This window comes from Oryctolagus cuniculus, chromosome 15 (assembly GCF_051225735.1).
Source record: "Oryctolagus cuniculus isolate XC-2025 breed Fujian yellow rabbit chromosome 15, ASM5122573v1, whole genome shotgun sequence".
NCBI classification, from domain to species: Eukaryota; Metazoa; Chordata; class Mammalia; order Lagomorpha; family Leporidae; genus Oryctolagus; species Oryctolagus cuniculus.
Window position 1 is genome coordinate 81,708,452 of NC_142881.1, and position 12,753 is coordinate 81,721,204.

The 12,753-nt window shown below is 50.7% G+C and overlaps 1 protein-coding gene and 1 long non-coding RNA gene across 16 annotated transcripts in view; one reads left to right on the top strand and one right to left on the bottom strand.

The window, feature by feature from the left end:
* Positions 1 to 2,267: 2,267 nt before the first annotated feature.
* On the top strand, positions 2,268 to 5,599 carry LOC149122109 (uncharacterized). Its single transcript, XM_089313675.1, has 2 exons — positions 2,268 to 2,410; positions 3,576 to 5,599. The coding sequence occupies exon 2, from the start codon at positions 3,958 to 3,960 to the stop codon at positions 4,666 to 4,668; it is 711 nt and encodes a 236-aa protein (XP_089169801.1). The 5' UTR covers positions 2,268 to 2,410; positions 3,576 to 3,957; the 3' UTR covers positions 4,669 to 5,599.
* A 6,521-nt stretch (positions 5,600 to 12,120) lies between these two features.
* Positions 12,121 to 12,753, bottom strand: part of LOC149122110 (uncharacterized) — a 125,343-nt gene continuing 124,710 nt past the window's right edge. For all 15 annotated transcript variants that reach the window (XR_016221127.1, XR_016221121.1, XR_016221131.1 and 12 more), the window contains one exon: positions 12,121 to 12,386. This is a non-coding gene — a long non-coding RNA (uncharacterized LOC149122110). The remainder of the gene's footprint in view (positions 12,387 to 12,753) is intronic.

Genomic DNA, 12,753 nt, shown 5'->3' on the forward strand with positions numbered 1-12,753 from the left:
ACCCCTCACTTCCCATCACACAAAGGTCCTGTGCCTTGTCTTTGACAAATGACCTTTAGGTCTCTACTGGCCTTACTGCTTCAATCTCTACTCAGACTCCCACCCACTGAGCCACACCCTTGCAGAAGAAGCATCCATTCTAGGGTGACCCCTCCTCACCCTGAGTGTCCAGATGGCCCTGAGGCACCCAGTTTCACTGCAGTCTGCCCAGAGGTCACCTTAGCCTGCCCTGGGCTGTCAGCTGTACCCCCCTTCCCCTGATACTCCCCTGCCTGTTAGAGCCTCCCCTGACCCTCTGTGTTCAGAAAGACCCCACCCCAAGCCTTTGGCTTTCCAACCTTCCTGAGAAGACACTCTGAATGAGGGCTGGTGGGTTGCTATTACACAGATTTCTACAGACCAGACTCCCCAAAACTGGAGCGATTCCAGCAACACCTCGGAGATATCATGCATCGCGTGCTCCTCTCCCTGGAGAAACACCTGGTAAGTAAACATCTCCTTTCTCCCCTCGGGGGCTCTGTGCTCAGGGAGGGGAGGACAGAGAGGGGTCCTGACTGCTTCCTGGGCCAGGGGAGGCTATGTCCTCACCAAGGCTTTCCTTGGTTACTGGGGTCCACGGAAGCTTGGGTGCTGGTTTGATTTCCAGCACTTGGTCCCCCAGAGTTTGTGTAGATTGAAGGGAGACGCTGTCCCCAGGGCAGAGTGGACTGAGGGACCTGTGTTTCCTCAAGAACCTGCATGGCTATGAGAGGGGATGCACCTGCTGCTGGGCTTCCTGTACCCAAGGGCTCTGCCACAGGGCGCAGATTAGAGCGAGTTAGGCCTGGGCCCTGGGCCCTGAGCCTCCTCTGCCTTTGCCTCTTCTCAGGAGAAGGAGGGGGTGTGCCTCGAGGACTACACCACCCACTGGTACATCCAGTGCTTCCTGGATGGGGTAAGTGCCCCAGGGACCCCTTGACCAGGGAAGCTCCTTCCCCAGTACCTGGCTCTCTTGACCTGGTGGCCTCTGACTCTGAGCTCCCCCAGCCCCAACAGATACAGGAGGGAGCCTGCTGTGCAGACCAGGCAGGCCCTGTCCTGCTGAGGGTGGTCCAAGTTGAGGCTGAGCCTCAGGGACAGCAAGGAGGGGACAGGTCCCACCAGGACTCATCCTGAGAGCCTGGCAAAGGCCAGAGCCCTACAGTGAGAGGCAAGAGATCCATAGACCTTGGGTGGCACAGGCTAGTTTCTGCACAGCCCAAGGGCTGAACCATCTACCAGGTTCATGGGAGTCTGGGATCCCAGTGTGGCTTCCAAAGTGTGCAGAGCAGTCTGGGTGGCACCAGGGTCCTGGATAGGCCTTGGTGCTCTTTCTCTCTGGGCTTCTAGGACACAGCTAGGATGCCCTGTGACACCACACACCCACCCACTGTGGGCCCTGCTGAGGCCCTGATGTGCGGGGTCCTCCAATGCCTCTGTCCCCCAGGTGCCGTTCCCCCTGGCACTTCAGATGTGGGACATCTACATCCTTGAGGGCGCACACATACTCACCATCATGGCATACACCATCCTCAAGGTCCATCGAAGTAAGTCCTCAGGGCCATCAGAGGCCATGGTGCTGGGGATGGAGGACTTGGGGGGTTCTCATGCTTGGCCTGGGTGAGCAGAACCTGGGGGAGGGATGAGTTTTCTGAGTTCTTGGCCGACTTAGGGGGCTCTGAGAATCCCGTTTCATCCCCAACAGCAAAAACTCAAAGTCCACAGGGAGAAGTGGCCAAGGTCATTGCCCAGGAAAAGTGTCCCCTGGTCAGTCCCCTCTAGTGCTTGATACTCATGGGTGTCCAAGGGGGTCTGCAGACCATGTCTGGTGCAGGCACAGGGATGGAGCAGCCACCATGGCTGCACCATCCCTATGGCGCCTCCCAGCCTGACACCCACCCCCATGTCTAGAGCCCATGGTGAAGATGTCCCAGGACCATATCCAGGAGTTCCTGCATGTGCTCCTTCCCCAGTGCCTGGCTCTCTTAACCTGGTGGCCTGTGACTCTGAGCAGGGCTGAGCTCCCCCAGCCCCAGCAGACACAGGAAGGAGCCTGCTGTGCAGACCAGGCAGGCCCTGTCCTGCTGAGGGTGGTCCAAGCTGAGGCTGAGCCTCAGGGCCAGCAAGTGGGGGACAGGGCCAGGGTCAGGGGTTGCAGCAGGAACAAGGATTGGAGCAGCCATGGTGGCTACACCATCCCTAGGGCTCCTCCTAGCCTGATGCCCACCCCCATGTCTAGAGTGCCTGATGAAGATGTCCAGGGACCACAACCAGGAGTTCCTGCAGGTGACCCTGAAGCAGGCCTGGTCACTGAGCGAGGATGCAGTCATCAGGCAGCTGCGGGCCTCCATGCGTGAGCTGGGGAAGCTGCAGTGCCTCCTGCCTCCCGAAGGTGAGTCCAGCACACAGCCCTGTCCCATTCTCCATTGGGGGAGTCAGTAGTGGGAGTGCCAGGCCTTGGCAGCCCCACCCAGGGACTCACCTCTTCCTAGTCCTCCTTGTCCTCCCCGGGCTCAGCAGTTCTGCTTTCAGGAGCTTCTGACAGCATGGCCTGGCGGGGCCTCGGGCAGCTTCCCTGGATCCTCCTGCAGGGTGTTCCAGCAGGCACTGGATCCTCTTCAGCCATCTGAGGACCCCTGGAAGGCCCAGGTGTCCTTAGCCCAGTTGTGGGGGCCGAGTCCACTCCTGTGAGCAGGGTGGGCGTAGAGGCAGGCGCTGCAGGCCCCCATGGCAGAACCCAAGTGCAGCTGAGTGTATGCTCTGCAGTCCTAGCCTCAGGCCAACAGAAGTCAGCAGAACCCGGAGCAGCGCTGGCCTCTGGGCTCTGGTGGGGAGGGGTCTCCGTGCTCGTCCCCTGCTGCTACTGCCACCAAGGACCTGAGATCATGGGTCCCCATGCAGAGCAGAGATGGGTTTGTCCCAGCTCTAGGGGCTGGCAGTGGGGGCCCAGGGGCAGGTTGTTCAGGCACTGGGGAGGCCCCACTGTGCTTCCAGGTGCTGCTTCCCCTGGGTGCTAGTGGGACAGAAGCGTTGACAGCCCAATCTCACCGGGAAAGGGACAGTGGCCCAGGGGCAGAGGACACAGGGCACCACTGCCACCTCTTTAGAAACTGCATTCCCTGTCCCCGAGGGCCTGAACCAGACTCCATGTCTGCCCCACAACCCCAGCTCTCACCCCCATCATCTTAGGCTCAGTTCCCTTCCTACAATTCAGGAGGGACTCAGATGCGGGTAACTCAGCCAATGCACTGTTAGGGCCCAGGATTTCAGGTGGGGTAGGTGATGGGGTCCTGCATTGGTGCCTGCAGTCCGCAGAGATGAGAGAGTGAGGAGGGGGGCTCAAGGCCTGTCCAGTCTGTGCGCTTTGGGGGAAGAACCAGAGGTGTCCCTGTCATTCCCATGGCCCAGGCTGCATGCACCATTCCTTCTGTGGCCAGCAGGCTGGAGGTATCCTGAGCATCACACCGAGCGATGGGGACCCCAAGGGTCAGGGCAGGGCAGGCACCCTGCAGGCCAGATGGTGGCTGTACAGAAGCAAAACCCATCTGTTCTTCCAGCAAAACCAACCGAAGATGGCAGCCCGGCCCTGCAGGTGCCGCCTGGCTCTCAGGAGCGCACTCCCCCACCAGTGTCCCTCAAGACCATCGTTGAGGAGAGCAAAGGCTGCCACCCTGCTGCTGCAGCTCCCCAGGAGCCAGTGGGGGCTTCAGTTTCTGTCCCCGGGGAGACCGGTCCTCTCGCATCTCCCGTCCAGCCCGAAACCAAGCAACACGCCAAGAAGGAGGGCAGTCGTGGCGAGAGCACCACCCAGCCCCACGGCCAGGGCTCCTCCACGGGGGCCTCAGGGTCAGGGGGCACCACCCACCCCTCGGGCCCACAGTGCTCCTGGCTGGATGAGCAGGCCCCCTCCGGCGCTGGACTTCCCTGACCAAACTCAACATGACCTTCCAAGATGACGACTCCGACTCTGACAACGAGGAGTACTACAACGGCCTGGAGGAGCAGGAAGAGGAGGAAGAGGAGGAGGAAGAGGAGGAGGAAGAGGAGGAAGACCGGGCTGCCGAGTGCCCTGTGTCGCCCTGGCCAAAGCTGCTGCGGGACCTGGGATTCATCTTGCCTGAAACGATTTTTGAAGAGGACAAGGAGGGAGGCTGTGAAGAGGGCGCCTCCCCGGAGCCCTCGTCCCCAGCCCTGTCTGTGAAGTCCTCAGAGTGTCTGCATGGCCTGGGCCTCTTGGCCCCACAGAGCTTGCAGAGCAGGGGAGACCTGTCCCAATGGGGGGGCCTCCCAAATCTCAGCCCGCCTGTCAAAGGTGCTGATTCCTGGCCCCTGGAGCTGGGTGGCCAGCAGGGTCTCAGGGCCCCTCCTTCACCTGCCTCAGAGCCCCTGGATCCCGGGCCCATGCAGGCTGTACCAGCCCTGGAAGCAGGGCTGAAGATGCCCTCCCTTCATGGGAGCCCATGCACTCTGGGGATAGTCATGGGTGGGAGCCTGCAGGAGCCAGCCCTGCGCTGGGAGACCAGGCCTGTGTGCCCTCCCTGGCTCAAGGCCTCCTTGCTGCCCACTCCATGGAGGAGCTGGATGTGTGTGGGCACCTGGAGGGGAAGAACAGCCCACCAGGTGTCCAGCTCAGACGGGCCAGAAGCCTAAATTGTCTAAGCACAGCGGCCTCCCCGATGGACAAGGCTCCTCTCTGGAGCTCCTCTCCCCCTACCTGAGGCCTCACCCTAGCTGAACTCAGCCAGAAGCCTAGCTTCTCTATGCCCATTGACCTCCCTGATTGACAAGGCTCCTCTCTGGAGCTCCTCTCCCCCTCCCTGAGCGGCCTCACCCTAGTTCATCTCAGCCAAGGAGCCAGTCCACTGCCACAGTTGCTATGGGCACCCTCAGAGCAGATGCGGTAGGACACAGACCCAGGCACCTGTGGGCTGCCACATACCCCTCCCTCCTTCGTGAGGGAACCCGGGAATTTCTGCCCCTTGTTGATTGTATATTAAATTGTTTATTTCAGAATGTATTTGATTTTGTGACCCCTGGAGCCGAGCTGCCACACAGGGTCCCTGAGTCCCTTGCAAGGGGCTGGAGGTGCCACAGCCTCCAGATGCAATGAGAGACCCTGCTCAGGGTGTTCCATCTGTTCCTGAGATTGACCTGTGCCCAGCGTGGACCAGGGAAGGACCAGAGGAGCAGGAATGGCTGGGTATATGTGGCCTTTGGGACAGTTCAGGAGTGTGGGTCCAGCCAAGGGACCAGGCCCATGATCACCTCTGTGCACTGTCCTGGGTGTGTGGGCACCAGGTTCCCACTCTTCTTCCTTCTCTGCCTTCCATCCTCCCTGCCCCATCTCACAATCCAGCATCTCATGGCCTGAGCCTGCGAGAGGACCCCAGGGCACTTCTGACCACAGACCAGGATGCCAGTGGGTGGAGGCAGCCCCAGAATGTCCAGCTAGTCCTGGTGGCACACCTGGCTGGCCAGATGCCCACATGCCCTCTGGCAGCTCAGGCCTCCTGGGCTGCTGTCACAGTGGGTTCAGCTTCTCCAGGTCATGCTGTCACTAGGGGTCATTAGCATGGAGAATATGTCCCCTGATGTTGGGAGAAGAGACTCCTGGCTCAGAGGCTCCTGGTCTGGAGGCTCCACAGGGAAGGAGTCTGCAACCCTGCCTTGGGCAGAGAGAGCATCCCAGTTCTCCAAGGGTCCCAGACACTTGTAGCCTCTTCCTCAACCCACACGACCTCCAAAAGGCGACTAGGCCCTGTTCATCAGAAGCCACCTGGGTCATCCCAATGGGGCAGGTTAGGCCATAGCCATTTTCCCCTGGGTCTGGAAGGCCTAGGATTCTCTAGCTGTTGAGTCTGGTTTGGAGTTGACCACTCTGTACTCCATTCTTGAATGAGCCATGGCTGTGTCAGTGGCAGGACCCCAAGGGCTCAGAATCGCTGGTCCCCACAGGGTGCTTTTTGCAGAATCACACTGAGGCCAGAATCTGACGAGATAGAGGGTGACAAGTGGCTACTGTGCTGATGACTCATCTCTCCAGGGTGGGGAGCCACAGCCATGGGCCAGTCCTGAGCCTGCTTCCTGTTCTCCAGTGCTCAAGGCTGGTCCTCTTGTTCCTGGGAACCATAAGGCCATATTTTGGAGTCTTCACCTTCTTCTTCTGCTCCTTATCTGGGGGAAGATGTGAGCCCGATGATGAGCTTGCAGGCAAGGTTGCTACAGGGCAGGCAAAGTGGATGGGAAGGCCTCTGTCCAGGTCAAGCCTGTGCTGTGCTCCCTGCTCTGCCCTGGCTTCCTGGGTGGACCGCAGTGTACTCAGCGATGTGCAGGCAGTCCACCTGTCCAGGCACATGCCCTAAACATTGTTACTAATGGGAACGCACACCTAGAGACTTTCCTGGTGCCTATGGCCTCGAACCATCCTCCCCTGGCCATCCATGTGCAGGGTGACCTGCAGGCATGCATCTCCATTGAAAGCCACCTGCCTTTGGTGACAGTCCTTTGCCCTCTCCTGGAATGGAGATTTCACTAACCTGGTGCTCTTTCTTAAGAAGACTTTCTCCATTGTATCACTTTGCTTTCTTGTCAAAGATCTGATAACTGTATTCGTGAAGGTCTCTTCCGGGGTTACCATTCTGACTCTCACCAGTCCCACATTGCCATGATTGGCTGTCTCATAAGTTAGTGAAGCTGTGACACGTCAGTCCTCCAGTGTGTTCATCTTCAATTATGGGCAGTGGGATCTTCGGGGTATCTTCTTCCCCACATACATTTTAAAATCAGTTTGCTAATTGTAAAACATCTTGATAGGATTTTTTTTGAAGATTTATTTATTTTAAAGAGTTACACAGAGAAGGTGAGGAAGAGAGAGAGAGATAGAAAGAGAGAGAGAGGTCTTCCATCTGCTGACTCACTCTCCAATTGCCCACAACAGCTGGAACTGTGCTGATCTGAAGCCAGGAGCCCCAACCTTCATCCGATTCTCTCATACAGACGGTAGGGGCCCAAGCACTTGGGCCACCATCTACTGCTTTCCCAGGCCGTAGTAGAGAGATAGATTGGAAGAGGAGTAGCCGGGACTCAAGGCAGGATCTATATGGAATGTCAGCACCCGCTACGCCACAGCGCTGGAAACGTTGATAGGATTTGGATTAAGACTGTGTTGGTCTATCAAGTGAAGAAATACAGATATCTTGGCTAGATTAAGTCTTCCAATTCATAACCATAGAATTTGTCTCCAAATGTTTAGTTCTTCCTTGAGATATTTTTTAGGAGCTTTGTGGTGATCCTCATAGAGATTTTACATATTTTGTTGGAAGTATACCCAGATGTTTCATTTGTTTTGCTACAGAACATTTTTTTTTAATTTCCATGCATAGTTTTCTCATTAGATTCATTTTCCAAGAGCCCTCATATGTTAGTGTAGTACTTTTCGTATGTGCTGCTCTACACATCTCTAGTTCTGACTTGGTCTTGCTCATGCACTTGCTGCTCTTTTTCTCCACACACACACCCACCCACACACACACACACACACACACACACACCCTCTTTCCTTCCTCTAGATTCACCATGGTGCCTCCCTGCATTGTAAGTAAAACAAAACAAAACAAAAGTGTCCTAGAAGGCTCTGGTATGCTTCCTAGGACACTACCCCAGTACAAAGGAGGAGAGGTGTCTCATTACTGCAATGAGTGGCTAGCTTTGGGGTGAACACACAAGAGTTCCATATGGCCTCCACTGACAACAAGCCAGGTCTCTCTAAAGACAAGTGAAGATGAAAAATCTAAGTTCCCTATTGGGCCTTGACACCATCCCAAGGAGGGTGCTGCTGTTCGTTTCTGAATTAAGAAGCTCGAAGTGTAGGCTCCACACTTGGCCTTGTCTGGTGTGATAGGACTAACTGGGGTCTTTATGTGCAATCCAATGATTGCTGATTAAGTGATTTCTGTCTTGCTCGGCTGTGCTTTTCTTGATTCTTTGACAAGAGAAAGCAGGCTTTGGTTATGGCTTATTTTGTCTACACTCGTTGGGACTTCTGAAATGCTGGCTTCTTGAGGTCTCAGTCTGAAATATGTAAGAACAAAGGAAACCCAGGAAATTCACCACTGTGTTATTTCTTGGGTGCTAAAGTCCCTAGTTGGTCTGCCTTCATTTCTATACCTTTCAGTATTCTTATCCTTGTTTTCTAAATAATAGCCAATTTTTTCAGTAATCATTAGTGGGAGTAATAAAGAAAGAAATACCTATTCCACATTCCAGAATCAGGAGCTCTAAAAAGATATTTTTTAAAAAAACATATACTACTTGATTACTTACTGAGGAGCTGACTCTACTTTTGCTTGGGTAGGAGAAAATATGCATGATATAGCTTCAGATACAAGTTATGGTATCTCCCCAGCATGCAGTCCATCAGAGGAACTGGCCTTTAAGAGACTGCTCACTCTAGTGACAAAGTTAGATGGTTCCTTTTCAGTGTTAGCAAAGCTGACTTTAAAAAAATCTTATATCACTCAGCATATGACATTTGTCCCTTTGGGACTGGCTTAATTCACTCAGCATAATGTTTTCCAGATTCCTCCATCTTGTTGCAAATGACTGGGTTTCATTGTTTTTGACTGCTGTACAGTATTCTATAGAGTACATGTCCCATAATTTCTTTATCCAGTCTACTGTTGATGGGCATTTGGGTTGGTTCCAGGTCTTAGCTATTGTGAATTGAGCTGCAATAAACATTAATGTGCAGACAGCTTGTTTGTTTGCTAATTTCATTTCCTTTGAGTAAATTCCAAGGAGTGGGATGGCTGGGTTGAATGGTAGGGTTATATTCAGGTTTCTGAGGAATCTCCAGACTGACTTCCGTAGTGGCTTAACCAATGTACATTCCTACCAACATTGGGTTAGTGTCCCTTTTTCCCCACATCCTCTCCAGCATCTATTGTTGGTAGATTTCTGAATGTGAGCCAGTCTAACCGGGGTAGGTGAAACCTCATTGTGGTTTTGATTTGCATTTCCCTGATTGCTAGTGATCTTGAACATTTTTTCATGTGTCTGTTGGCCATTTGGATTTCCTCTTTTGAAAAATGTCTATTGAGGTCCTTGGCCCATCTCTTAAGTGGGTTGTTTGTTTTGATGTTGTGGAGTTTCTTGATTTCTTTGTAGATTCTGGTTATCAACCCTTTATCTGTTGCATAGTTTGCGAATATTTTTTCCCATTCTGTCGGTTGCCTCTTCACTTTCCTGACTGTTTCTTTTGAAGTACAGAAACTTCTCAATTTGATGCAATCTCAAATGTTAATTTTGGCTTTGACTGTCTGTGCTTCTGGGGTATTTTCTAGGAAGTCTTTGCCAGTACCTATATCTTGCAGAGTTTCTCCAATGCTCTCTAATAACATTACACTGAGTGAATTAAGCCAGTCCCAAAGGGACAAATATCATATGTTCTCCCTGATCGGCGACAACTAACTGAGCACCAAAGGGGAAACCTGTTGAAGTGAAATGGACACTGAGAAACAGTGACTTGATCAGCTCTTGTCCTGACTGTTGATGTACAATGTAATACTTTATCCTTTTCAGTATTTTCTCTTTGTTTTGTTCTAGTACTATTGGTTGAACTCTGTATTAACACACAATTATTCTTAGGTGTTTAAATTTTAACTGAAAAGTGATCCTTGCTAAACATAAGAGTGGGAATAAGAGAGGGAGGAGATGTACAATTTGGGACATGCTTAATCGGACTTGCCCCAAATGGTGGAGTTAGAATCATGCCAGGGTATCCCCATACAATCCCATCAAGGTGGCATGTACCAATGCCATCTCACTAGTCCAAGTAATCAATTTCAGTTCACAATTGATCATAATGATAGGCCTAAGAGTCAAAGGGATCACACCAACAAGACTAGTGTCTGCTAATACTAGCTGATAGAATCAAAAAGGGAGAGAACGATCCATCATGGGAAGCGGGATACACAGTAGACTCATAGAATGGCAGATGTCCTAAATAGCACTCTGGCTTCAGAATCAGCCCTTAAGGCATTTGGATATGGCTGAAGAGCCCATGAGAGTATTTTAGGCATGGAAAGCCAAGACACCCTGGGGGGGGGGGGGGAGAAGAAGAAGAAGAAGAAGGCCTAAATGGAAGATCTCTGTGAGTGAGATCCCAGTGGAAAGAATGGGGTCATCAAAGAAGGAGGAGGTACCTTTCTCTGAAGGGAGGAGAGAACTTCCACTTTGACTATCACCCTGTCCGAATAAGATCAAAGTCGGCAAACTCAAAAGGCTTCCATAGCCTTGGCAACTCATGATTAGAGCCTAGGGAGATTACTGACGCCATAAACAAGAGTGTCAAATTGTTAAGTCAACAACAGGAGTCACTGTGTACTTACTTCTCATGTGGGATCTGTCCTTAATGTGTTGTCCAATGTGAAGTAATGCGCTAACTAGTACTGAAACAGTATTTTACACTTTGTGTTTCTGTGTGGGTGCAAACTGATGAAATCTTTACTTAATATATACTAAATTGATCTTCTGTATGTAAAGATAATTGAAAATGAATCTTGTTGTGAATGGAATGGGAGAGGGAGCGGGAGATGGGAGGGATGTGAGTGGGAGGGAAATTATGGGGGGGAAGCCATTGTAATCCATTAACTGTACTTTTAAAATTTATATTTACTAAATAAAAAAATATAAAAAAAAAACTTTTATCAGTGATTCATGAACCTTCATTTTAACTTTCCAACCTCCCCACAAATGCTCCCAGGGTTGACTTGAGATGAGTTGGCTTAGTGGCTCTTGTCCCTACAGTAAATACCTAGGCTGTGACAGTCTCCTGCATCAACCTACCTGCCCCACCACCACCACACACACACCTCTGAACAACCCTTCCTCTCTGAGGACTGCACACATCTCTCCTATAATGTTCTCATTTTCTAAAAGAACACATTGGAGCATTTTGATCTTAGTTCCTTCATGAACTCGCTTCCATGATACCTGACATTTTCACAGGAAACTGGTCCCAGTCCCCAGGGAAAAGAAAGCTTGTTTGGTAGGAGACTGCAATGACCTTGCTGTCTCCTTCTCCATTCCCTTAACTCATTGCTTCTGATGTTTCAAACTCCAGTGAATGATGAGTCAGCCACAGTTACATACATATTAACTTGGGTAACCCTACAGCAGAAATAGCACCAAAATGAGTTACTAATTCTGGTGAGTCGATAAGTAGAAAGAAAGGTAGGGAGTGGAGTGGGTGGATGTGAGGGCAGATGCTTTAAAGGGAAGACTGTGACTGCAGGTGACTCTCAGAGAATTCTAGAAAGGTGACCTGATGAACAGAGAAATTGCTTCAATTTATGTTAGAGGACATTTCATTTCTAAACCAACATGCTTGCACAAAGTGACTTTCCATCTTGACATGAGCACAGACAATAGTTGGAAAGGCAGATTTCAGGGGAATGTGATTTAATTGTTCATCCGATTAGGCCAGCCTCCAAAATGTCATTTGCTGCTCTCTTCTGCCAACTGGACCTAGTTTCACACTAATAGGACTTTAATATCAGGGCCCAGGAAGATTGGCACCTTCCGAGATCCAAAGTGGCTCAAAGGGGATTTTCTCCTTGACACTTGAACTTCATCAGTTAACCTGCCTCTCTGTAGTTCTGCAACACAGGCATCACATGATGTATTTATTTTCCTGCTTCTTGCACCCTCAGCCTCAGAGAAAATCAACCAAATAAACAAAGAGTTGAGCTGCATTTTAACAGCATTTCCAGAGAGATCTTTCAAAGTTTATTTGATACTGGCTATGTTTATAATGTCACCTGTTATTTTCTTTCTCCTGTTTAGTTCCCTGGTAGCCTTAGATTTAAATATCAGGTGAGGGACTTAACATCCACCTCTGCTCCTCATGCATAAATCACAGCCACAAAACCCTTCATCCTTCTGTTCACCCCACCTTGTAATGAGCTAAGAATGGGAAGGAGATGCAGCCTTCAGAGCCTGTCATGCTGTGACACATGAGCAGAAAATGCCATGTAGAGAGAGGCTGGGTTCTGTTCACAATAAACATTAATACAAAAGGAATACAAAGCCACAGTCTCGTGTCCTGTCTGCAAAGCATGCCTTTGTTTAATGTGTCTTTTTCATTAGGCTTCCTGAGCAAAGCAAGCTAGGACATTTAAAGTCAAGTTCATGCAAATGTTTAAGCAATGTGGCTAGGGGTCCCTGTCATGGAGACATTGACCAAGCTGTTGTTACCAAGTATTCCCCGTTCACTGGGGCAGCAGATATGACTTCGGGCTTCTGCAAAGAGCAATTCAGATGCGTCTTCCTCCATTGGAAAGCACAGAATCCAAGACTAAGTCATAGTGCTGGCATTAAAAGAAAATAAAATAAAATTCAAACACATTATACATAAACAGAAGACTGAACTTAGGTAGAAAATGTCCAAGCCCCATACATGCTTTGAGTAAAGTCAATAAAAATCTCACAGAGCATGCAAAATAAGGGGTCTTCATAAAAATTAAGTAGAAGGGGCTTGAGCAGAATTTGTAGACATAAAAATCAGGTTAGGTTTTCATGCTTGTCTTGATCAGTTCAAGGAAAATTCATGGAGGGGTTATTATTTCTGGATTTGCTTTTAAGCATTTTAATAACATGAAAGGCATGTTTAGGATAAGTTGCCATTTTAGATAAGCATTAAGTAAATTCACTGATGTAACTAACCTGGGGTGGATT

Coding starts and splice junctions, on each gene's coding strand:
- LOC149122109 (XM_089313675.1), top strand. CDS start 3,958: ATGACCTTCCAAGATGACGACTCCGACTCTGACAACGAGGAGTACTAC.